Source organism: Chionomys nivalis, chromosome 5, assembly GCF_950005125.1.
Source record: "Chionomys nivalis chromosome 5, mChiNiv1.1, whole genome shotgun sequence".
Classification (NCBI taxonomy): domain Eukaryota; kingdom Metazoa; phylum Chordata; class Mammalia; order Rodentia; family Cricetidae; genus Chionomys; species Chionomys nivalis.
This window is the reverse complement of record NC_080090.1, coordinates 19,190,373-19,212,924: the sequence shown is the minus strand read 5'-3', so window position 1 is coordinate 19,212,924 and position 22,552 is coordinate 19,190,373. Positions and strand designations below refer to the sequence as shown.

Sequence of the window (22,552 nt, the reverse complement as noted above, 5' to 3'; positions counted from 1 at the left end):
TCTGAGATTCTGGGAGGCAGGATCACCATTTCAGACTGAGGCTGAGGTAAGAGTCAGTGGCTGTGATTGTTTTGCTTTTCGGATCTTCGGATTGAACCCCAATTTCTGACCCTGAGTGTTTATTCATCGTGCTTCAAGGTATCATGCGAAGTCTTTGCTCACTACCCTGGCAGCTCTCTAAGGCAGATTTTGTTATGAGTTCAGTCCTTAGGTAAGGAAACTAAGCCTTGGAGACATTCAGTAAAGTGACTCAATCACAGAACTAGCTGACCGCAAATCCGTACCATCCACAGCAGACAAGACATCTTAACACTTGTCCTGCCTTCATGAGTCAACTAGAAACAACAGCATATCACCACTTCATCCAAAGCAGACATAGAAGGCCGGAGCATCAGAACAACAAGAAGTGAAAATGCTCTCCCATTCAGAAACCCAACATGTGCCATCCTATGCATAGCAGCTCAACAGAGGTTTCAGTACATGATGGAAATACTAGGAAATGGCAGGTGCCACCCAAAGGAATAATTCTCCGTGAACATACATCAATTGCTAGTGACGTTATAAAGTGGCCTGTAGCTGAGCATTCACCCTTCCTCAGTGGATGCTAAGCTAATGGTCAAAGCAACTTTAAAATTAGAAAGAGGGACTGGAGCAATGGCTCAGCAGTTAAGAGAACTTAACTGCCCTTGCAGAGGACCTAAGTTCGGTTCCCAGCACCCATGTGGCAGCTCATAAACATAACTCTAGTTCTGCAGGATCCAGTGGCCTCCTCTGATGTCCACAGATACCAGTCATACACATTGTGCACACACATACATGTAGACAAAACACAAATATACATAATTATACACACACACACAAAGTTTTAATGATTTCTTCTCCAATAAAAGCTTAGCTGAGTAATTTTAATCTTGGTTAAACAAAACCTCATTTAGGCAGAAATCTAAGTAGTCATAATTCTCTATGCTAAGCCCTGGTCAAGTAAGGACAATTTAACTAGTATTTTAATAAAACTCTGAGACTCTCCAGGAATAATGGTCAATAAGTGTAGGAAAAGATACCCATCTTCAGGGAAATGCAAATCAAAGCCCCAGTGAGCTACCACTCTACACCTATTCGAATGAATATTGACAAGTGTAGGCAGGAATATGGAGGAAACAGAACCTTTGTGGGCTGCCTGTGGGGAGGTACAGTGATGAGAAGGTAATGCCCTGCTGGCCAGTGGTCCTGCTTCCAGGAGCACGCCACAAGAATTGAAAGCAGAGACTTCTAGAGATTTCTGGGCATTCACGTCTGTTGCTGGACCATTTAGAACAGCCAAAGACAGAGAAAACCCAAGGACTCCTGGGTGAAGAAGGAAGCAAACTGCTGAAGACAACTCCAAAGCAATAGTATTCGGTCTTTAAAAGGAAGAAACTGTGGCGCATGCATGATGGTCTTTGGAAACACATGAATGATTTTATGATGGGCGGGGAGTGGTCACCACAACATAAGGAACTGTATTAAAGGTCACAGCATTAGTGAAGGCTGAGAGCCACTCTTCTTGAGGCTCAGAGGATGGTAAGCTTGCAGAAGCAGCAAACTCGAGAAATCTTAAAGGAAAAAAATGAGTAAATCAAGCCATAATCTACAGTCTTTTTATTGATTTTATTGAGCTCTACACTTTTCTCTGCTCCCCTCCCTGCCTCTCCCCTTCAGTCCTCTCCCATGGTCCCCATGCTCCCAATTTACTCAGGAGATCTTGTCTTTTTCTACTTCCCATGTAGATTAGATGCACGTATGTCTTTCTTAGGGTCCTCATTGTTGTCTAGGTTCTCTGGGATTGTGATCTGCAGACTGGTTTTCTTTGCTTTATGTCTAAAAACCACTTATGAGTGAATACATATGATAATTGTATTTCTGGGTCTGGATTACCTCACTCAATATGATCTTTTCTAGATTCATCCATTTGCCTGCAAATTTCAAGATGTCATTTTTTTTCTGCCATCTTGACTGACCAGGAACTAGTCACATAGTTCATGATAGCCTCAAACTTGTAACCATGTTCCTCCCTCAGCTCCCTGAGTGCTGGGATTACAGGCATGAGCCACCATGCTCAAATTTTAACATGTACATCCATGTAATCCTGACAACACCGATTATTCTTATCTCCACTTTACAGATGAGCAAACCCACTCCAAGAGGAAAGCAATTTAATCCATAGCAAGTCTATTCGCGCTTCAGCAGTCTGCAAACACTGAAACTAATTCTCTAGGTGCAAGAGCAATGGCTTCTATAATGTTGCTAATTTAAAGACACTCCTAACTCCTGAGCTATCAGGATTAGGATGGCTGGACCGGGGGGGGGGGGCAGTTGGGACTGAAAAGCAAAAGTTTAGCTTTGTAAGGGAAAAGCCATACACTTGTGCCTCGTGCATCTCAATGAAGGGCTGGGGTTTTCAACATTCTCTTAATTCAGTTCATTTCTCTCTGCCCTTACAGTCAAGAGTTGTGCGATTTGGGTACTCTGCTAGGCACCCAGAATTGCAGACAGGAGACGGAGGTGTATATATATTTATTGAGAAACCAGATGACCAAAAAATAAGTAACTTTTCATCTGACCAGTGCTTCCATTTTCTTGCCATTCATTGGCCTATTGAGAATAGACTGAGATCTATGTTTCACTGCTGTAAAATAAGTCACCGGTGGCTCAGAAAACAATTGCATTGTTCAAAAGTCTCACCACACACATACTCCATACGAGGGGAGGCTGACTGTATATCTGATAAGAACTGTGATTCCAATGTCTTCTCCCTCCACTAATTTATCTAGACAGCAACTCAGTCAAGAGCCTGATTTTACATTCTATGTACTAATTCATGCACTTACACATCTGACTTTCAGAGATACCTATTCTATCTCATTGATCAAAAGGCTGGCACACAGAGCAGAAACAGAGGTGTCTCCATCCTTACAGAGCTCGCAGCATTGCCACTAGTTTCTCAGTGACCTTGGGCATTCACAGTATACATACATACATACGTGTGTGTGTGTGTGTGTGTGTGTGTGTGTGTGTGTGTGTGTCCAGATCTCTTATTAGGGAAATAGGCTGTGTGTTAATTATGGCAATTGCGGCGTCTAGGACAGTAATGCAAGAAAATGGACAGTGTGGCCCATGGGGACAGTCCAGCTATCCTGCTACACCTGTAACCCCCGAAGACATTAATAACCAAAATAGTTCCTTATTTCTCGGGTAGCAAATCATGTATGTGACATGACATATGGTAAGTAATTGCTAACTAGTAAAAAAAAGTCCTAAATGTAAGTAAAGTTATGACAACTTTACTGATTTCCTAAGGAAAGGAACCTTCCAGAAAAGCTGAACGTGAGAAACATGAATAGGTACATTTCTAATGATGGCAGGGGACGTCACTGGGTGGCAGAGCACTGGCCTGATGCTGGTGACTGGGTTCCGCCTCCCAGGGATGCACATGTGTGCACATGTAGTACATGTTCTCTGCACACCTCTGGACCAGACAAAGGCTTTCTGCTGAACCAGAATGGCTAGCACTGAGAGCTTTGTGGGACTAGCTAAGGTCATGTGGACACACACTGTTCTTTAGAACCTCCTAGCAATGACTAAAAATGGGAACTGGTGATCTACTAAATGACCCCTAGCCACAGGGACAGATTAGTCAACATCATGGTTTTTCTTTAAAGGCATTTATTCTTCTTGCACATGTTAGATGAAATGTAACACATTATTTTATTTCTTTCCTTGGCATGTGACACAGATTTTTCAAAGCTTTTCATTCTGTGTCTCCACGGTCTCTTATCTAATCCAATATTCACCAGACACATGAACACTTAAATCTAAATTAATTTAAACCAAACGTGATTTAACATGCATTCAGCCTTCAGTATTGCTGACCACAATGCAAAGTGTCCAGATACCCAGGGTGGCAAGTTACCCCAAGACCTAACAGTGTGTCTATGACGTCTCCTCACCATTAGGGAAAGGTCTGTTATCAGCACTACCACATAGTATCGTATCCCGGGTCCCTATCAGCCCAGAATCTCCACACAGGATCAGATAAGCACAAATCTACTGGTCAAATAGACAAAACTAACTCCCCGTCCAATTACTGCTGGGAACCCAAAAGCTAACAGTGATCAAAGCCAACACATTAATTCTCCATAGAGTGGTGAATAGGGACCCTTCCATAGTCCATGATGGAGCAGTGAGAGGTGGGTCACTTGCTAGCACTGAGCTACAAAGACATTACAGTTAATCAGCTATGCATCATGCATACGTCGATAATTTAGAGCAGACTTAGGAAGACAGAAACCCAATGTCAAGTTATGTGATTTAGAAAAATAATGTCACTTCGAAACTCCACAATGCACAAAATGAGCAAATAGATAAAGTCCGACCTCCTCATCACCTCTGAAATTCCGCAATCCTATGCTTTATTTGGTTTATAGAATGTCGTAGAACTATGCAGACACATGTGCAGTCACACATAGTTATACACACATATATGCACAGTTATAATAAAGTTATACACACAAACATGCACAGTTATGCACACATATATGCAGTTAGACACAAAGATACATACAACTTAAGAAGAGTTTGCTAACAAGTATAAGGTGGCCATCTAAACCCTCCGAGACCAGACACTGTGTCATGAAGATGATATCTTCAAAGCATCCCATAGAGCTTGCCTGTTTATACAGTTGTAAGATACGATGAAAGCGAAGCAAATGTTCCCTCTTTTTCCTCTTCAGAAAAAAAACAAAAAACAAAAACCACCAATTTAGTCTAACTGACCTGACACATACAAAAGTGTTCAATAATTTTTGTCAGATAAATAGTGATATTACTACTAAAATCAATAAACATTTATTAAAGACCTGATACACATTAGGTGCTACCCAAGACACTTCCCCTAGGCTGTCTCACTGAACAATCCCAGGAGGGAAACTTTTATTAATTTAATTGTATTTTCTCACTGTATCAATAAGAAAACCGAAGTGAAAGAAGTTAGGATCCTAACTTCTTGGCACACAACTAAACCAGAGCCCAGCTGAGCTTTAAGGCTAAGACTTTCCAGTACCAGAGAACATATCCTAATTTGGCTAGCCATAAAAATAGAATAAGAATAAGATCTAATTGGGACTGGAGGGATGGCTCAGCGATTAAGGATATCGGCTACTCTTCTAGAGGTCCTGAGTTCAATTCTCAGGACCCATGTGGCAGTTCACAACAGTCTGTAACTGTAGTCCCATGGGATCCAATTCCCTCTTCTGGTTTGCAGACATACATGCAAACAAAACACCCATTTATGTAACGTATATAAATAGACACATTGTTTCAAAAAGATCACTGAATTTATTCATAAGAACATAGCTAATGGCTACCATTTTCCTAGACACTTTCCAAAAGACAGACAATCAGGTGGTCCTTCTACACAGGTCTCTCAGACAAGGTCCTTTCTAGCCAGAGCGGGAGGGTAGTTTCGGTGATGCTGGAGACAAGTCCATGTCTATCAGAGTTCTGCTATTCTCAGAATTTTGTTAATGGAGCCAGGCATAATGCAAAAGGAATCAAAATGAAAGCAAGTAGAATTCCCACGTTGCCTTGAGGAAACGGCATAAAGAAACCAGGTCTTCCATCCGCCCCCTTAGGAACCGAGTGAGCACCCACTTTACCGTTTACAATTATTTTATAATTAGATTGATGCTGTGTGGGATAGACGTCTTTGTGGCCCTGACATTCAGAAGCCTTGCCGGCGCTACAAAGTTAGGAGCCTCCTTTTGCTTGTTGGCTGCAGGTCTGTTCTCAAGGAGAACTGAACACTATTAGGTCACTAAACTGTCTCGATGAGAGATATTTCCGTTTTCTCCGCAGTGATCATATTCTGTCACCCACACCACCTAAAAATACCCAGCTTCCCATCACTTGGGGGAACCACAAAGCTATTAGAAGGCAATAAAATCCCTGGACAGCTCCCCTTGGTAGATCTGCATTTTTCTCTGATCAATTCAATTCAGAGACACTGGAGATGGAAAGTGAAGGAGGTAAAATCCAAGCCACAGACCCTTGTGTCAATCCCAGAAACAGCCTGGGCAAGCAAAGAGCTCCACCAGGAAGCCCTTCCTGCTCTGAACTCAGTAATTATTAGCCGAAATTCATCACAAAAGTGTCATCAATAAAACGCTTCCACCTCCCCCAGAAGACATGCTGAGGAGGACTCTGTCCTGTTTCATGGAGCCCGCCTGATTCATGACACTGGAGAGGGAAAGAGAGGTCTGGCTGTCATTACTGTAGACAACATCTCCTGGTCCAGAAAGGCATTTTCCTGACATCTAATTAGATAAGATGCACCACTGCAGAATGTTCTAGAAATGTGATGAAAATTCTTGTCTGCCTCCCATCTGTATCCTTACCTTCAAAATTGGAGGCTTAAAGGCCCCGGACCTTTGTATTTATTTACACACACCTCCCTTTTCTAACATACCTTTCGCTTATGGTCACCCACAAATACTACCTCCTCTCCTGACATGTACTAAACCCAGGCAGATCAAGAGATCTGACGTTAAAACCCAGCAGATTGTTTTTAACAGTGGAAGTGGAGCTGGAGACAGCAGCAGCCTCTAAGGTGATGAGACTAACAAGCTTGTGATGATAAATACACTGTGCTAAAGCAGATCACAGTAGCAACTCAAGGCTGAGAGACCGACCCTGTCTGTGGTCCAAGAACCCTAGAAGAAATAGAGCCCCTCCCTGCCTCAAAGGAGCGTCAAGTCTCCCAGGAGAGATGGACATCGGACATAGCTTCCAAATACACTGAGGTAAAGCTAGCCAGCAGAGACAACCTTCCAAATGGCAGGCTGGTAGTCACTGTGCCTTCAGGTAAGAAAGTCCAGCTGTCCCATAATGTTCATAAAGACTGGAATATTCCTACCTTTAAATACTGATCTGGTGCCACAGCCACAGTATGGTGTCATGTTGAGCACCTGTATACAGTAGGTACCCAGTCAAGGATGGGACCAGCTATCATCTTCAACAGATACTGTGAGTTATCAAAGACATTGCTTCCTCTCTTATAACCAAGATAAACAGCATATTAGTGAGTTTTGTACTTTTCCCTTTGATTTTGTTTTACACAGAAAAGCAAAAAGACACAAGTGGAAGGCAAATTATTACATAGAAGCCGAAGAGAGGAGGAGAGAGTAGAATGAAGGCAAGACTGACAGAGGGCAAAGGAAAGAGGCATGGTGAACTTGATAGGTTTGCTATCTCCAGCCATGCACCGTCCAGTAAGACAACGAAGGAGGAAAAGACTTTCATTCTCTTTTCTGACAGCTGGAGCATAAATGGTGACTGCAGTGATATCAGAAATTATTTGATATGTTGAGCATTCTTGTGAGTGAGGTGCCAGCATTACAAAAAATCTGAAATATTGGCCCCAGGGTGCCCTAGCATTTTGTTTTTCCAACGCAGGAGTGTCACTTGCAGGAAAGGAGTGATGCATGCTGGCTAGTGAGCAGCATGCTGGCCAGACACCATGTTTGGACAGCGTCAACCTGCACTCTGGGATCCAGCTCGGCCATCTTTTGCAAACAGTACTGGTCACAGTAGCGGTTTCTCTCAGAGATGATCAAAACTGAAAACAGTGTTTACAAATCACTAGCCTAGAACGGAACTCAATTTCTGACATGCCACCTCTAAAAATGTTTGAAGAAACTGGTCTGGCTCCACCTCAAGGAAATTGATTACTTACAGCTCCAATCTAGTTAGCACCCATCTGAGGAGAGCACAGACAGCCCCAGAAATAAAAGCGTTCAACCGTCAACATTTTGCAACTTTTAAAAATGTCCTCAAATATATCAGACAACATTATCACTCTAATTTAATTTCATGGTTATGAAAAGGCAACATTATAAAGCCAAGAATTGATAAGGCAAATATTTCGTCCATAATAACATTTAAAGTGGATCTCAAACATCAAATAAACTCTAGAAACCCTTTCTATTAAGTTAAAGGCTACTTGCAGACAAGTCAGACTGACTTTTCCATACCAACTGTGATCACTAGGTAGCATTGCCGTGCCCTAAAGCCTTTAGAATGGCAACATTTACACAGCCTGGCAATCACAGCCTGATGTGCTGAAGACTGTCTTCTGTCAAAACACTGTGAAGGGACCAAAGAGACAGCTCAGTGGGTAAAGTGCTTGCTACTCAAGCATAAGGACTTGAGTTCAATCCCCAGCACCCACAAAAAGAGACAGACATGTTGATAAGTTCATAATCCCAATGTTGGTAAGGTAGAGGAGGCTGGTGGATCCCTGGGGTTCACCGGCTAGCCGGTATGGCCTAATTGTCAAGTTCCAGGTCAGTGGAAGATTCTGTCTCAAAGAACAAAGTGGAAGGTTCCTGAAGAAAGACACCCATGGTTGATCTCTGGTCACACACACACACACACACACACACACACACACACACACTAGATTTTTACATGGAAAAAGATGACTGTACTTTTCATTATTTGTCAGAACTCCTATGATCTGTATTAGAGAATCACAATGGAGAGAGACAGCAAACAAGAAATTCGTACAGGGCAGCATTCCTATGTGTTCTACACTGGTAACCATCTACAGTGCTGCAGTCCTCCCCAGGGTGTTTCTAGGATGTCGTCTATAACCCATGAAGACAGAGTGGAAACAACACACATCTGTCTCGAGTGTCTGAGCTGAGAGCATTATGATGGGGGCAGGCAGGAAGAGAGGGAAAATGCCACGAATCTGGCCACTTCAGATCACACGTTCAAGAATTGCACTTCAGCAGTGAAGGAGGAGTGGAAAATTGGCATCAGTCAATAAAACAGCAATTTCTCTCCCTCTGCTCTCTCAGCCGCTCTTGTGCAATGCCCTGTTAGGACTAAAGGTCTTGGCTGAACCTTTGGTTGACTTACGTATTAATTAGCACTGTAACGGGAGCCTAGTTCTTCATGAAGGGGGAGCTGTTCAAACTTCCTAATACAGATTGGCCCTACACACACCTCTTCAATTACTTTGCTAGTCATGAAAAAAAAAAAAAAAAAGGCCTTCACAGAGAAGTTATCAAGTGGTAAGCACACAGAAGATGTGGTGCCAAGATAAAACAACAGAAAAGCCATGATGTCGTGTTCTATGTGTTTATACACATAGACCATTTTACACAATGACTAGAGAATGATAGTGACTCTATGTGTTTATGACCTAGCCGACATCGTTTAAAATTATTACTTATGTCATGACAAAACTTACACACACACACACACACAAATGTTCAGACAATTCAGACAGACTTTGAATCCATGGCTAGATATTGTGAGTAAGATTTACTGAACCTAGCCAGGCGGTGGTGGCGCACGCCTTTAATCCCAGCACTCGGAGGCAGAGGCAGGCAGATCTCTGTGAGTTCGAGACCAGCCTGGTCTACAAGAGCTAGTTCCAGGACAGGAACCAAAAGCTACGGAGAAACCCTGTTTCGAAAATCCAAAAAGAAAAAAAAAGATTTACTGAACCTAGCTTTGTTTATCAATCACATTTCATCTGGCATTTTTTCCCTGAACATTAAGTAAAATAATGTTGTTTTTAAAAAATTAAAATGTTATGTAGAGGCAGAGTCAGGAAGGTTGCTGCAAGTTCAAGGCCAGCCAGGGCTACATAGTGAGACCATCTCTCAAAGGGACAAAACAGTTAGATTCTCTCCATGAAATCTCCATGAAGCCTATACGCTTAAATTGAAAACTAATAGCAATTTGAGACTATAAACTTATAAAGTCAATTCAAAATTAATAATTTGAGACTTGAGAACAACAAATAATCAAATAATGATATCAAAGTCACCTGTCAGTTGTTTATAGGCAAACAGGAAAAGAAGGCAGCTTTGTTACTTAACAAATATAGCTTACTATCATTAATTTCCCCTCGAAAAAGTGCACTGCATATACTCCTAGAATAGATTTTCAAATTCTCATATCTTGTATGTTACAACATTCAAAGTCATTCTAAGTAATATATATATATATTGCAGTTTACTTTAAAGCACCTAGATGCCACCAGCATATTCTTCTTCTCTAGACCAACTCTCTATTTAAAATCTTCTCACACCAGTTACTGCACTCAGTGTCAGAATAGAATAGTAATGACTTAGGTTCAAATACATAGGAATCTCAGTGCATCTATTTGGATAAAAATAGTGAAATAGTCACCTAGTCCCTTGTTTTTTTAACCTCTTCATCCTGTGGTGTCTCAGACACATCTGATTGCCTTTACAAGTATATGGAATAGCACTGTCCACAGGCTACATGATGAGGAGCTGGCATTGTGTCTGGGCTCTATGTGTCTGTTCTTAGCGCAATACTGATACTCCCTCCAGCCCGTTCCTCACTACCTTCTAATGTCTCCGGGCCACAGAAGTAAACGTTGGAATTCTGCATAGGCTAAGGCAGTACACGGTCTTTCTTCTGCATTCATAATCAATCACATCTCATCCTGGATTCTGGGGGCTCCTGCTAATCAAAACCCTTACTGACATTCTTGACCTCAGTGTGTGATTTCCAGTTGTCATTGTCAGCTTAAGAAACCTAAGCTGATTCACACCCCAGGCAACACGCTTAAGAAAAATAATCCCAGTAAAAACTACAAGAGGAAAAATCAACTCAGAACTTACATAAAGAACACTGCATCCTTAATTTTAGTAAGCTTGTTGATTATTGCCATCTTGAAGTTACCTAAGCAACCACTCTAAAACCCAAGCGAAACCCAAATGTGTCTGTAGCTCGATGCCTAGAAGTTTGATGCTGAAAGCAAGGCAGAAACCTGTCAGATATGTTTGTGGAAGGGGGAATAGGGATTTCACAGATCTATCCCATGGACATACAACCCTAGAGTATAGATGCTATAGATATAAACACCAGAAACAATACAAAGTACAAAATTAGGTTAAGACCAACAGAACTAGAGTCATTTAGCTGTGAGTAAACTCATGAAAGCATATATATCCATGAATATAATCATTCATGCCACAGATCTGCAACGTGGTCTCATTTCATTTCCAAAGTATGGTACACTTGAGAAATTATTATAATCTAAATGTTTGGAAGGGGTACTAGGAAAAGCCTCTGGAAATTACAAGGGGTGGTATGAAATCAGGGGGAGCAAACAAAACTCATTGAATGGTTAAACATGCAGTGATTGCTAAGGACAGGTGACGCTAACAATCAACAAGGAATATGCCAGGTCTCATCTACTTCTTGTCACTTGGAAGCATCCAAACGTCTTCTAGTATAGTACATAATTATTGATGATCCGGGAATTCACAAAATTGATAAATACTCTGATTCAAATAAAGGACATAGAAAGGATAAAAGAAAGGGAGGAAGGAAAGAGGAAGGAAGGAAGGAAAGAAGGAAGGAAGGAAGGAAGGAAGGAAGGAAGGAAGGAAGGAAGGAAGGAAGAAAGCTGAAGGTTCCCTTTTCTGAGGGAAGTGCAGAATTCTTACCTTTCTGTATACCAGCATATTCGGTGATTCATCTGCCACCCCGTTGCTGGTTTGTCCATAATTATTCCCCTGAGCCATTTCACCCAGAACTTGGTCCCTCCTTTGCGAGGATGATCAGTCTGCCCTGCAAAGGATCAGAGAGGCTCCAGTGAGATGCTGGTGGGAGTCCTCAAGAGAACAGACTCCCCTGACTCATCTTCATATCCACAGGACCCAATCCACGGGGAGAATTCTCCCATCCCCGGGCTGACTGGAAGGACACGGGACATAGACTTAAAAAGAAAGAAAAAATAGAAAAAAAGAAAAGGAAAGGAAAAGGAAAAGGAAGGCGTTTACAGCTGTAGCAGCCCCGGGGAATTTTAACGGACAGCCTTCCAGTGAGAAACAGTCATCTGACTAAGGTTTCTGTGGGCTTCATTTTATGGACACTCTTTTTGAAAGTGTTAAGTACTCACTTAAAACCCGTGGTTTGCACTTCTCTAGTACCGACAGCTCTGGGATGCTTGCAGCGCCACTTGATGTGGTTCTCCCCAGAGAGGAAAGCCAACACCCACAGCAGCCCACTTTCTCCCAGTAGCCCAGTAGTTTCCCAAGACAGGCACGTCAGAGGCCCCTTCCCCACAAGTGTTCTCCTGCACACATCTCCTCTCCATTCCTCCGGTCCCCCACACAGCCTGGGCAGAGGCTTCTCCACTTTCACCTGCCTTCACAGCCAGCCTATGGCTCCTCTGCTGCTCCCACCTCACTCGGAGCACTAAGTCTGAACCTAATCCTTACTGATCTTTGGAAGAAAGCATCCGAATTAGGTTCAGGCAACCGGAGGCTGGTGAGAAGTCGAGCCTTGAGCAAATCACCTGGCACACCGCGGAGAGCAAGCTAACTGCACAAGCCTGGAGCGATCAGCCAGGAGCGCAGAAAAAGCTGAGTCCCAGCCCATCCTGCTTGGCCCTCGCTCTCGGCGGCAGCAAATGGCAGGCAGGCAGGCAGCCTTGCCCCGCACCGAGGCACCAGCGGCACCGGGCAGCAGTTTCAGCACCGTGGACCGCGGCGTGCGCAGCGCCCCAGCCCGGCCCGGCGCGCAGCTCCGGGGTATCGTGGCTCCCGCCGGAGTAGGATGAGAACTGGGTGCGGGCCGAGGGGTCCCAGGGACTCCGGGTGGCGCCGCCTCCTCCCTTCCTGCCCCCTCCGTTTACCTCCTCGGCCAAGGTCACGGCCCCGCGGCTCCCCTCCGGGCGTGCTGCGGGCAGGCGCTGTCAGCTGGCGGCGAGCGGAGCAGCGAGGCAGGGCAGCCTCATCACACTCGCGCTGCTCAGGCCACCGCCACCCTCGCCGCGGTGCACAGGCGGCCCCGGCAGCCGCCGCTCGCGCCCGCTCCCCCGGGCCGCTTCGCTCGCTCGCTCCCTCCTCCGCTTCTCCTCCCGGGGACTGGGACCAGTCGAGCGCGCGCGGGAGTCGAGACGCCCGGCCCGTGCGCGCGACTAGGAAGAGGGAGGAGGCGACAGTCACGTGGGACAGGGACGCCCGAAGGTGCCGGCTCGGACGGGCTCGGCTCCGCCGCCGCCACACCCCTGGGTGTCCCCGGTCTCCCGACCCCGCAGCCCCTCGGAAGCACAGGCCCTGTCCCTGGCACTGGCCAGACCACGCTCCCGCGCTCCGCCCGCGCCGCCGTTAGGCCTGGAGAGCCAAACTGAGCTAAGCAGGAGGAAGGGCTTGGTGGAGGGTGGGTGGATGGCTGAGTGGGTGAATGGGTGGGTGGGTTGATAGAGAGATAAGGCCCCCTACCGCTGGCAGGTCTGCGTCATGCGCCTGGCGACCCTTCTGGCAGAACTAGGGAAGCAAATGATTGATAATCTTTATGCTTAAGTAACAGCACAGAGAGATGCTGGAGTAGCCCAGATTTGAAAGCAATGGCCAGGACCAAATTCAGCAGCCCCTCCTCTCCTGTTTGCCTGTGGCTTTCTCTGCCTCCTCCTAAGTTGGAAAAAGGGAAGGAATTTGGAGGCCTTGACCTAACACCTGTGACATTGAAAGACCGTGGCTGAAGTCTAGCTGTTTTAATATACTGGGCTCAGAGGAACGTGGCTTCTGTTGGTCCTTGTACTCTGCCGGGTTCACAGAATCACAAAGGGTCTGTGATTGCTGATACCCATCAGGTTCTTGCCACAGATTCCTCAAAGGTTAGAAAGACATGAAAGAGAAAAGTGTTCATCAGTTTTCTGGGACATTAGGAAGTTGTAGGAGCCTAAGAATCTTTCCGCCAGTTCCCCCAAGTCTTTCTTTTCACTGCTCAGCAAAATTCTCTTTGTTTCCAATCTTTTTGAATGGGTCCTTGGAAGTTTTACTCGAACCCTGCTGCTCTCTCTCCAGTACCCCCGCCACACACCCCTTTCCCTTTGCCCTGTCTACTGTCGGGATACTCACTTGGTTTAGACTGATAGATATGGAAAGAGGGACTGATGGATAGATGGATGGATAGATGGATAGATAGGTGGACAGATATGGAAAGAAGGAAGGGCCTGAAGGAGTGTGCAAGGCTAGTTACAATTGCCAGGAAAGAACTAAGGAGGAAGATTCAGTCCATAGACAACTCATAATTCGTGTCACTATGTAATGGACACCTTAAAATTCTCAGGACTCCCCACTCTTCAGACTGAGACCCAGGCACACAGCCTAGATCTCCCCAAACCCATCCGTATCTTAGATTTTAACATTCGCCTTCATAATTTTCTCATGTAATGGAGACTTGTGTAGTATAAATAAGAAAAACAAACATGGGTATTGCTAGGTCTTTTTTTCTGTTTCAAAACCCTAAGTATGGCATAATCTCAACTGTCATCATTCGAATTCATTTTACTATTTTCTCTATGAACCATACACGTTGTAATATTTTTGTTTTAAAAAAATTAATTTTTGAATGTGGCAATATTACATGCCAGGTGGGACCTCTGATCAGCAGGCAAAGGCCAGCTTGTAGCCCTATCACACTCTGCCCCCAAGACATTTAAGAGCTTTTTTCTTTATGTTTAACTTTAACAGTTTCACAATGGGAAAGAAATCTAATTGTATTACTATTTTTGAAATATGAGAAATAGTGTCTATTTTTGTAAATAATTCCGAGTTTAGGCATTCTAAGTTACTACCTACGGATGCAGGCATGAATTTTCATTCTGGAAGTACTTACTTATTTACTGTGAATGGAAGCTTCCTTTTTTCTTCTACAAAGAATTTAAACAAGCACAGTAGGTATCCTTTGTCCTTAAAGAGTCTCCGGTCAAGTTGGGGAGATATAAAGGCCTCCTTTTCCTGTGCCTTGCATCCAATCCAGTCAGCAGGTCCCACAGAGAGCATCCAAAGGGACCATGTCAAGTGCAAATGCTATGTGATTTCCATACTTAACATCTCCCAAAGGACTCTAAGCCACTCAAGATGAAAGACGTCCTCAAGACACCAACAATGGGGAGGATTATATGAACGTGCCCCTGCCGGTTCTAAAGTTGGTGTGCTAACCTGGTGCCCTAGTTGGCTTTCTGTTGCTGTGATAAGATGGTGATCAAAACCAATGTGGGGAAGGAAAAGGAACATTGGTCTTTCAGGTTACAATCCATCATCATGGGAAGTCAAGGCAGGAACTCAAGGCAGGAACCTGGAGGCAAGAGATGCAGGGACCATGGAGAACCAAGCAGCGTAGGTTTGCTTTTGCTGACTTGCTCAGCTACATCTCTTATATAGCCCAGGGCTCTCATTCTAGGGATGATTCTATCCACAGTGGGCTAGACCCTCCCACAAAAACACCCCACAGACATGGCCAAACTGACCTAGGCAATTCCTCAGTTGAGATGAATCTAACTCGTATCAGTTGATGGAAACTAACCAGCGCACTTGGCTACTCTGCTCCAGCACAGGGTCCCCATGTTCCTTTATGCATTATCAGTATGTGGGTACCCCAGGGCATTTGCACTGGCTCTTCCTGCTATCCTATCCAGAATATTCGGCCTTCAGATGTTGGTGTCACTCTTCCGCTCTTATCTCAAGGAATACCTTCTCAACAAGGACAATTATGTTCTCAATGAAGACAATTATGCTTCAAGTCTTACGTAAAATAACCCATCCTCCCTGTAATCTTTTACACTCTTTCACTAATTGAGTGTCTGTTCCTTGTAACAGGACTGCAGCTTGCTTATAGATTACACTTGTCTTTCTCTTTAGGTTCCATGACGGCACAGACATTTTCTCTCCTGTTCACTGCCCCATCCTCCAGACATGGAGGATGTGTCTGACAAGGGTAGAAAGAACTTTAATTACTTATGAAGCCGATGATGGGGTGAGGCCATGAGCACAGTTCACTGTGAACCTCTGGTCAGACTGGAAGAACAACTGTTGACGATACTGAACTGCGCTGAGTAGCACCAAGACCCATTATAGACAGGAATGACCTCCCCTTTGAACCTGCTTCCTCTCTATCATCATGGCAAAGGACAGATTCCCCCCCGTCACACACCCGCTTCACAGAGGAATGCTCTTAGCACGAATTAAATGGTAACATGGAGACAGCATTTTGATTTTCGAGAAGAAAATTCATTATTAATATGAGGCTCTTGAGATGTAAAAACATTGAAGCGACGGGGCAAGCAGAGAGAGGAGATCTGTGTAAAGGGAATACCATTCATAGTAGCCCATTGATATTTTACAGGATAATTGATTTAAAAGTGATATAAGGAAGTGTGGCTTTAGATCTCTAAGAAATAGCTTTTCTGCAATCAGCTTGTTATTATTTATAGCACAATAAACTCATTGTTGAATTATTCTCCGCTCTGGAAATCCCTTTGGCCACTTTGCGGCCATTTCCCTGGTAATTATCCACACCAGTATCAGACAAAAGAGAAAGGAGAACTAGGATTTCTCGATACTGTGGGCTGCTTGTCTCACTTTCCTGCTGAGGGATTTGAGTTCTGATTTAAAGTAATTCCAAAATTATCCACTTTTCTAGTGTTGGCCACTTTCTGTTAATTGAGCCCATGTTTCCAATGAGACTCTGAATGATGTCCAGAAGAGAATCCAGAAAGTGTAGAGACTTGATGGCACAACACTAGGAAGGCTTCCAAGGGCTATGCCTTTGCCTCCTTTGCTTAAAATGTAAGGAACAACGAGCAAACAGGTTGATCGGCTTCATCTTCAGTTCCTTCATCTATAAAATCAACTCATGTTCTGGTCCTCGTTTCGTCCTTCTGGAAAAAAATGTCTTTAATCTGAGGCATGTTCATCAGTCTTTTATGACTCTAGCAAATGTCATCTATAAAATCAACTCATGTTCTGGTCCTCGTTTCGTCCTTCTGGAAAAAAAATGTCTTTAATCTGAGGCATGTTCATAGTCTTGTATGACTCTAGCAAATGTCTAAGTACATCAGCCTGTAGATTTCGAAGGTTCAAGTCTGTAATCAGTTGGCATTTTTGCTTTTAGGTCTGTGGTAGAACCAGTGTGAAGCCAGCAGAGCCACTGATATCTTAGGAGTGGAAAACTTTGAAGAGGGGAAGCCTGGGCTCCTTTTGAGGTCACACCCTCATTGATTAAAGACTTCTCACTGTACCCTTCCTCTCATGGTTCCACCACCCCACAACAGCTCCGTGCTGATGACCATACTGTTAATACAAAGGCTTTCGAGAGACATGAGCAATACGCATGACAAATCAAGCTCAGAAAGATAGTCTATGTTGATATCCATATCAAGAGAAACGGTGAGCTAGAAATCTACAATCATTTCTTCCAGGAAGATGCTAGGGGCTTCTATGTCTATAATCATCAAGAAAATTAAATACGACAGAGAGTGTGTTGCACTCAGAATATGAAACCTGAGAGGTAATAACTGCACAGTGGGAGAGAAAAGGTAGAGTCCATAAAGGATTGCAGAGCGTGCCCGCAGCAGGCCACCCTGGGACTCTCATCAAGTGACAGCCGAGCTCAGCACTGCCCTGACAGGCCGCTGACTCCTCGAGATGGGGAAGCACAGAGCGCCCAGCTCCTGTTTGCTTCCCAATTCTCAGCAAAGAAAAGCAAGCATGAAACTTTGAAGGAAATCATAATTACAATGGCATGGGGATGAGCAGGAGGAGGCTAGGTCTCAGAAGCAAATGAAGAAACTGGGCTTCCATGGCTTGCTTCCTTTCTCAGAACTGTACATCTGGGAGAGTTGGGCTGAAACATAATTCCAGCACCTTTATTTAAATGCCAAACCTGGTGCTTCCCACACTATGCAACTTCACCTCTGAGAGACAACTGAGGTCTTAGGAGGCAGAAGAAATAGTAAAGGACGCTCAGTGGGGTTGAGCTCCGGAGTCAGGGCAGGCCAAGCCATTGGGATAGAGAGGACTTGGCAACACAATTCTTGGGGACTCTGTAAAGCATGATTTAAGCACCATCACTCTTACGTAGCTTTAGAGGCTGCATTGTTGATGGCCTGGTCCCTGACTTCATGTTGTTGGGAAGTGATGCTGTCCCCGGTGTCTATTACAGTAGTATCATAAAGCTGGCTGATACATAGAGGAAAGGGGTAACGAAATGCATCCAGTGTTCCTGAAATACTGCAGGCTACTGTGCTGTTTGTAAGGCTTTGTGTTCAGTTTGGAGACAAGATGGTGATGAATAAATGGCTCACTGGACTCAAAATGAAGACTGGCACAAAAATGAAAGAAAGAAGGGAGGGAGGCAGGAAGGGAGGGAGGGAGAAAGGAAGGAAGGAGGGAAGGAAGGAAGGAAGGAAGGAAGGAAGGAAGGAAGGAAGGAAGGAGAGAAAGAAAGAAAGAAAGAAAGAAAGAAAGAAAGAAAGAAAGAAAGAAAGAAAGAGAAAAAAGCAAGCTAATTAGTTTTCTATGACCCACTGGGAAAGAAGATTCCATGGATAAAATTCAGAGTTTTGTCCTGAGAATTAACTTTCTTCTATCTGAGCCTAGGCAAAGGGTCTCAAGTAAGAGACCAGAAATCCCAGTCATATAGATAAGGGTGTAGGACGACACAGGCTGGCTGTTGTTCTGGGAAATAATGGGAGACCCATGGAGGTATGAGAAGAACCAAAAAAAAAAAAAAAGTCTAAAAAGCACAAATGTTAGGGCTTGAGTTTGCTTTGCTTGAGTACAGTTTATATGCCCCCTCTACTGAAGCCTTGAACCCCAAAGGGGTAGGATATGATGGGGTTGTAGTGGCAGAGCCTTCATAAATGAAATTAGTTGGGCCAGATTTGGTGAGGCATACCTGTAATCCCCGCGCTAAGGAGGCCAAGGTAGGAGGCTCATAAGCTTAAGGGGCCAGCCTATATTCCACAGTAAGTTTCAGGCAAAACTGGGTTGTGTTGCATAACCTTGTCTCAAAAATATGGATGAATAAATGAACATCTTTATGAAAGTGGACTGTGGAATTACAGGAGGAGTCATCCCTCTGTAAGGAAGCAGGGCCTCACTAAAGATGCCAGCATCTTGATCTAGAACATTCCAACGCACAGAACTATGAGTAATAAATACGTGTTGTTTATAAGCTGTGGTACTTTTGTTGCAGCAGCCAAACAGACTAAAATAATGGGAGAAGACTGAATTAATGCTGAGTACGAGACAGACAAGATGATAATTGGCCAGCAGGAATAAGGCACACTTGTTTGTTGGCTTTCTTTGTATTTGAAACAAATCTAATATTGTTCAGAAAGAACACATATCTTCACCCAGAATATAATGTAACTTTATTACAAGAAAAAGATAGATGTGGCGAAACAGACCAGGTGATTGTGATATTACCCTTTGGACATCTTGACACTGTACTAGGTGGAAGAATCCAGAATGTTAATGGTGTCAAGTATCTAGACATGCCCTAACCCTGGTGCCTACCCTGGTTCCAGAGAAAGATGAGTGTTCTCTGAAGAATCAACCCAGTGAGTAGGGAAGACTCAGTAAGAATAATGCTCAAAGACATTAATGGCCCAAAGGAAAAGATATTTAGTCCATAAGAAAAGGGCTTAGTGGCTTTCAATAGCAGTCTCGGATGTTAAAGGACTCTCAGGTAGAAAAGGATTCCAACATAATCTTTCAAAGCCCAAAGGGCAAACTTAAATGTAATTGGTGGATGTGTCAAAGAGCTGGGTTTCAGTACAATGTAGAGAGGTACTTCCTCACAACCGAAGTTGTTCTAATAGCTAAACGAGAAAGTGGGCTTGAAGCAGTCTGAGGAGAGCTGAGTGGCCTCTGATGAAGCTCGCTAAGGGATTTTCATCACGCTAAGGATGCTTGCTGGTTTGGTGACCACAGAAGTTACTTTCGATTTCCAATTATCTGCCTAGAAAATGGCACGGCTCGGGAGAAAGCAAGACATTCCTGTTTTCCCATAAGGACGTAAAACGCTTTTAACCTAAAGTGGGATTAGATCGGCATGAAATATTTACGATGAGAGATGAGTGGCGCCTGCAGTAAATTCTCCCACCAGATTCATTTGGGACTAGGTGGGTGGGTATCGGGGAAACCCTCATGAGCAAGAGTGAGCTTATTTAGCTTTGAACATGAGTTAGCGGGAAGGTGGGTATGGTGATCACAGCCGAAGGAAACAATAGCGGAAGCTGCCTCTTTCTCGGCTCTACCCAGAGACTGTTCTTCCTTGCTAGCATTTCATCCTCTAAATACATCCACAGTTGCCCTCCTCGGAAGATGGGAATCTTGTAGTGTCGGGTAGGGGCATGCTTTATTCCTCCAAGTCCCACACTTGCTTGTTATTTTAGCCTGCTTTCCCTGGATTCTTTTAGATGTACACATTTTACTTGTCAGTAGTCCTTGTCTCTTTTAACTGATAAGCATCAGTACTACTAAATTCATATTTATTTATCTTTTTATGTAAAAATAGCAGAAGGAAAAAAATTGGAGGAACTGAAATGTTTACATAAATTATTTAGCTCACTTATAATTATTTCTTAAAACATTTTAAAAACGGGTGCCTAAATTAATAATGTCTAAGAACTTGAAATATTTTCCAAGGTCACTATTAACATGGGATGCTGTGACTGGCTAAGTAACCATAAGGCAACCTCTGTCATGAACAGCTTAGCTTTGCAGCCTGAGTAAGGTCTTCTAAGTAGTCCACAATGCTTCTATCTTTCAGTCTGCTTGGCTAGGAATAATCTCTTTCTAATCCTTAATTATTAGACTCTGAGAACATTTTTTCTTACTGTGGATTGTGATGGGTTGAATGAGAATGGTCACTAGATGTTCATATGTTTCTGTAGAATATTTCTTTATACTGTGTGAATATATGTCACTGTGCTTGGTTTAATAAAGAAGCTGACTGGTCTATAGGTAGGCAGGATAAAGTAAGGCAAGAAAACCAGACTAAGAGAATGCTGGGAAGAAGAAGGGCAGAGTCTCAGTACTATCTAGCAGACAGACAGGGACAGAAGCGAGATGAATGCACCATGTTGAAAGAACTTACTGCCATGTGGAAGAGGGAAGACAGGAAATATGGGTAAACTAAAATGTAAGAGTTAGTTAGTAATATGCCTGAGCTATCAGTCAAGCATTTATAATTAATATCAAACCTCTGTGTGGTTATTTGGGAACTGGCTGGTGGTACAGAAAAAAACCACTTACATGTCTGAATACTTGCTTCCAAGTAAGTGGGACTGTTTGGAAAGAACTGGAAGGTCTGGCCTTGTTTGGAGATGTGCCATTGGGGGAAAACCTTGGAGTTTCTAAATACTAGTGTCTTTCCCAGTGCCCCACCCACTTACACACACCTCCCTCTCCTTTCCTCGCCCTCTCTTTCTGCCTCCTGCCACTGCACTGAGCCCCCGTGTCTGGGCTCTGTGCGCTGGCACCCAGTTCGCAAGCTTCAGGCAAGGGGGCTGGAGGTTAAAATACACAGACACATACAGACAGAGAGACAGCGACACGGGTCATCCTTGAATTCCCCAAGAATGCCCATTTATTGTGTTCAGGGGCAGATTATATAGAAATAGCCACGCCCCAGCCAAACCCACCCAAAACCACTCTCCTGCCATCAGGAACTCATGAAGATCTCGTGCTCAGAGTAGCTATAGGCACTCAGATCAGGGGATTACAAGAAATTCAGGATCTGGGGTCTCACTACTCCCAACAGACTCCTACTTCTGGATCAAGTTGTAAGCTCCCAGTTGTTTCTGCCACCATACCCATATTCTGGCATCATGGACCCTATCCTCTTAAACCAAAAGCCAAAATTTACCACTTTATTTATAAGTTGCATTGGTCATGGTGTCTTATCACAGCGATAGAAAAGTAACTAAGACATGGATAATTCCAGGGTTTTTTTTTTTTTCTTCAGTTGAAGCTGGGAAAATATCACTTACTTTTGATTGGCAGAGTCCATTAGCCAGATACCTGAAAAATACTTTTTAAAATTCTTAGGCTACTGTGCAGCCATCTAAAGGCCAATCTTACCCAAGCAATTGATCAAGTATCTGGAGCCAATTTTTTCTTGGTCCTGTTGAACTGCTGGACACATATCACTGGGTTTCACAAACACCATAGCTCTTAAATTTGATATCTAGTTATTCCCTGTCTGACAAAATAAAACAAAAAAAAAGCCTTTTTGCTTTTATTTTGTCTCAATTACCTGGAGTGCTGTGTATTGAGAAGGAGCTGAGCATACAGGAGGAACAGTCAGAATGAGAGCTGTCCCTTGCTGGAAAGGGACATAGCATTCCAGGACCCAAGCTGTATCTTGGCTTACGGCTTTCCTTCCTCTGGTATTTGTCCAGAAACAAGTGAGGCTCTAGAAGCATGGGGTGCACTCAAGCCTGGCTGAGGTGGGTCTACCCTGGACCACATCAGACCATTAGGAAACCTAGGGAACCTTTCAAGAAAGAACACTGAAGTCTCCCAGCTAAGCCTCTTCTGGTGGAGAAGGCTCGGGAAAGGGGCCCATAGGCTTCCTTGCTGATTCTGCAGCACCTTCCTCAGAAATGGCTGCTTCTGACCTGCACTGCCATGTTCATTAAGCTCCTGCATTGTGTCTGATG

General features: G+C 43.9%; 1 protein-coding gene across 4 annotated transcripts in view; it reads right to left on the bottom strand.

Annotated features, from left to right (window-relative positions):
- The window catches only part of Rgs7 (regulator of G protein signaling 7), a 374,810-nt gene extending 361,833 nt beyond the window's left edge, over positions 1 to 12,977 (bottom strand). For all 4 annotated transcript variants that reach the window (XM_057769480.1, XM_057769481.1, XM_057769483.1 and 1 more), the window contains exons 1-2: positions 12,728 to 12,977; positions 11,535 to 11,658 (exon numbers count right to left, since the gene is read on the bottom strand). In XM_057769480.1, the coding sequence (XP_057625463.1) occupies positions 11,535 to 11,612 (78 nt within the window). In that variant the 5' untranslated portion in view covers positions 11,613 to 11,658; positions 12,728 to 12,977. The remainder of the gene's footprint in view (positions 1 to 11,534; positions 11,659 to 12,727) is intronic.
- Positions 12,978 to 22,552: the final 9,575 nt, after the last annotated feature.